Source organism: Ciona intestinalis, unplaced genomic scaffold (genome assembly GCF_000224145.3).
Source record: "Ciona intestinalis unplaced genomic scaffold, KH HT000034.2, whole genome shotgun sequence".
Taxonomy (NCBI): Eukaryota; Metazoa; Chordata; class Ascidiacea; order Phlebobranchia; family Cionidae; genus Ciona; species Ciona intestinalis.
In genome coordinates this window covers 437,789-442,051 of record NW_004190356.2, presented here as the reverse complement: position 1 = coordinate 442,051, position 4,263 = coordinate 437,789, and the positions used below count along the sequence as shown (strand labels likewise).

Below are 4,263 nucleotides of genomic sequence, written 5' to 3'. Positions count from 1 at the left end.
CGCATTGTAGCGAATAGCAACTTCTATACGCTAACAACGACTAGATACTCAAAATATTTCTCAGCATAAAAGCGCAATTGTTCTATGAAGCAAACACACTTTTAATTCCAACCCCCTAAAGGCAATAAACCACTATTGTAATAATAATCGACGCAACAATTGCTGCTGTGTTGCAACAATCTAATTGTTACTCAATCCCGAATAATCCACGTGTGGATTGGTACTGTGTCATAACAGAAATACGTGTTTATCTAACTTTACGTAAGACTCGTAGTTATGATGCAACCCGTAAACTTGTTGCGCAATCAAAGCTAAATTCCCAAACTCGTCCAAACGCGACCGTAATCGCAAAGAGACAGCGTATTTGATGTTTCTCGTTTTTACTTTTTGTTATAAAATAGTATCGCCTCCCCGCTGATTTTGAAATCTAGGCGCCTATGTCCCTGATAACCGCTGTATATTTAAAAAAAAAAAACTTGGGCGTTCGAATGGAAAATTAACTTCAAAAATACGCGAAAAACTGCTGCGTCACCGTACACGCCTGTGCTAAACAAAATCGACGAATTAATTTTGAAAAAAAAACAATTTTGTGTTCGTGGGACTTTCGAGAGTAAACTTTTCGCAACGTCTTTTCTTAGCCTGCTATACGTTTCGTGACGCAAAAACTACCCAATAGTACAATTTTTGATCATTTTACAGCTCATGATCCAGCAAGGCTACTATGAAAGAGTCTATAAACTGACTTATGTGGCTAAAATTATTTTTTCCTATAAATATAAAAAGATTCGAAGTTCTAGTTTCGGAATTCTAGATTCGGAATAAAGTATTCTAGGATATCCTAGAATACCTAATTATTCTGTAATGTGCATTCCTAAATACAACCCGAAATATATATACCGGTCCACAGGTTGCAAACCTTCTTTTTTGCTCAAAATTATATCTGTACAACTTGTACGCTATAACGATGGCATTTTTTCCACACATGCAAGCCATTATTGCAGATGCAGACAAATTACAGAGGTACTTACTAGAAAACAATCTTATACGGGGTCCATCTTCTTTTGATCGATGTCCGAATCCAAGATGTCACAAGAGTAATACTCTTGTTTGAGGTAGCCGGCGGAGACCCCAAACACGGCAAACACATGCAAAAAAGATTTCGAGGGCGAGAACTCCGAATCTTTGCCGTGTATTCGATGCGAATCTCGCGGCACCTACGTTTCCCCCAGAAAAAAAATCATTTTTTACCTTTATGGATAACCGTAACTGTGCCAATGTTAAAATTAGCTATAAGCAGGTTATGGCCATTTTAATTAACTGGGTTTAACGGGTACCTGTCGGCACAATGCAACAGAACTATGGATTTGGCCCACACACAGTTACCGATTGGTATAATTTCTGTTGAGAAATGTGCTTGCTGGGATTTAGCAAGAGAGAGCATATGGGTGGTCCAAACACGATCGTGAAAATACATGAGTCTCTTCTTCGGCGCAAGAGGTATAACCGGGCAGGTTACTTCGTGGTGACGTCCGAGGAGAAGATGTCAATGACACGGATGATGAAGACCTGGTCGCGTATGTATCTGACGCCCACAATTACGGTTCAAGGATTGAAGGACCATGGATTTTTGGCCTGTGTCATGTCATTATCGACTCGAAAGGGGCAAGGTCTACACAAGAAGTGCGTTTTTTAAACGTTTTAAGGCGTGATAAACAGACCTTGCACCCATTCATTCAAAACGAAGTCGTCCCCAGTACCACCATACACTCCGATCAATGGGCGGCTTACACTGGATTGTACCAGCTCGGGTATTCGCACCAGACTGTCAATCACAGCGAGAACTTCATTGATACGCAGACTGGCGCACACACACAGACCATTGAGTCCACGTGGCACCATATAAAGACGACACTACTTCGCGATATGTGAGGTGTTGAGCCTGAGTTACTGGATTCCTATTTGGCAGAGCTTTGGGCAAGAAAGTTGTACTGCGACCACGCCGCATTAATGGAGAAGCTTTTTGACTGGTTCGTTGAAGCTTATCCGCAATATTATTTAGGTTTTTTATTTATTTTTTTAGCAGTTCTTTTTAGAGCTACGAGCCTTCGGATTCACTTTTAAACAAGTATTTATGAAATAAGATCAGTTATTTGCGCTATTTCACGCAATAAGACAAGTTTTCTATTGTGACGTCATAGTTGTATTGTGATGTTATAAACGGCCTTTTACTTATAGGTAAACAATGTGGCGCATGCAGTTACAGTGACGCAGCAGTTTTTCGCGGATTTTCAAAGTTAATTTTCGACATGAACGCCCGAGTTTTGTTTTAAATATACAGCGAGTATCTGGGAGACGTAAGAAATATTTTGAGACCAAAATTTTCACTGGTCACCAGCGGCTGTATTAGCTCCCCATTGTCCCTTCACTCATTTTGGTAAAAAATAGTTTCCCTTCATTCTGCTTTCTTCTTTTTAGTAACGGTAGTTTCCCTCTGTCCCTCCATCCCTCCTTTTAGTGTCGTCCCAAGTTTTGTGTAATTATATATTTACAAACATAAATTTGTCGAACAGTGTTTGAAGAGTAGATTGATAATACAATATTTTATGATACCTGTACCTATTTATTTTTATACAAATCTTTTTATTTATTACTTGTTTGTTCTTTCTATTTAACATATAATAGGAGATGCTGAAGGACGAAGTGCGCACATTGACTTATCGCAACTCCATCTACCACAACAAACATCTGTTTCGTGGGAAAGTTGTTCTCGATGTAGGATGTGGTACTGGTGTTTTATCCATGTTCGCTGCCAAGGCAGGAGCAGCCAAGGTTATCGGCATTGAATGCTCAAGCATTGTGGATTATGCAAAGAAAATTGTGGAAGCGAATAAACTTGACCATAGTGAGAATTTAATTTATTTGAAAGTGAACAATGTTTTTTAAACGTTCCACAAAATACCAAAAGTAGATTAAGACTTATGAGAGCAAATGCACAGAATTTTCCTATAAGTAAACATTAGAAACAATAAGATTTGTTCTTAGGCATGTGTTTATCTTTACCTCCCCTGCATTAAAAAAAAGTTAGACATCGAGATATGTACCTTTCTGTTTATAAAAGATTTTGCAGCTTTTTTTTAATAAAAGGTTATTAGGGTTATATTCAAAGTATTTAAAATGATATTCTCTAACCTTTGGTTTGCTGAAAACTGACTTGTTCAACAATTTTCCCAAGTTGTACAAGGATAATTTTTTCGAAGAATATCTGTATAAAATATTTATTGAAGCTCTAAAAGTAATCTGCAGTTATAAAATTTATGATTACACCGTTCTTGTATGTGAATATTCCTACGCATTTATTTCCGAATTATTTAATCTCTTTAAAATTGTCATTTGGACACACTATTAGTGTTTCTTATCTTTGGGCTAATTGCATGAGATATGTGCTTTTGAAAGTATCACTTAGAATGCCGATTTGATGAGTTTGAAATTGGTTTGCTTCATAATCAATCCATTTATTTCAGTTGTAACTTTGATCAAGGGCAAAGTTGAAGAAGTTGTTCTTCCTGTTGAAAAAGTTGACATCATACTAAGTGAGTGGATGGGATATTGTCTCTTCTATGAATCCATGCTTAACACTGTGTTGTATGCACGAGACAAGTGGCTGGTGAGTCAGATATTTTAACTTCACAAACTTGTGTTATGGATATATTTAATTTTGTTTATCCACCTAAAATGACATGCTTCCAAAAATGAAATCTATGTATGGTTGCCCGAGGGAGTAGTCAAAACCAAAAAAGGGGTCCGTCCAAAACATGATGTCATATTTAAATAATGCACCATCGGGATTGCTTATCAGTATCATCATATCGTTTACCACAGGCATATGGTTGTTATTCCATCCTTGAACCAATAAAGTTGATCTTTTCTCAAGTTTTCCTCAACTACATATAGTGCATTGTTACAACATAGTGGCAATTTACATGTTGATTATTTGCACCAGCATCAAAATAGAATTTTATGTGTCGATTATTGACTTAATTTTACCCATTGATGCGTTTATTATTAGCAATTCAGGAAATTAAGCGAACAAAATTTTCTAAGTTTGTGGTGGAGACTGTTTAAATGAACATTAACGCATATGTTACTTTTTCTATAAACAAATACATAACTAGCGCCATTGTAAATATAATTTTCCAACAAATTTAAATATTGAACTGCCTGAACAGACCCCATCTTCTATTCCTCTACCCCCCCAACCTTTTA

General features: G+C 36.9%; 1 protein-coding gene across 1 annotated transcript in view; it reads left to right on the top strand.

Moving 5' to 3' along the window:
• Window positions 1-4,263, top strand: part of LOC100186882 (protein arginine N-methyltransferase 1-like) — a 9,051-nt gene that overhangs the window by 1,565 nt on the left and 3,223 nt on the right. The window contains exons 3-4 of the mRNA XM_009862737.1: window positions 2,683-2,902; window positions 3,522-3,664. Coding sequence (XP_009861039.1) covers window positions 2,683-2,902; window positions 3,522-3,664 — 363 coding nt within the window. The remainder of the gene's footprint in view (window positions 1-2,682; window positions 2,903-3,521; window positions 3,665-4,263) is intronic.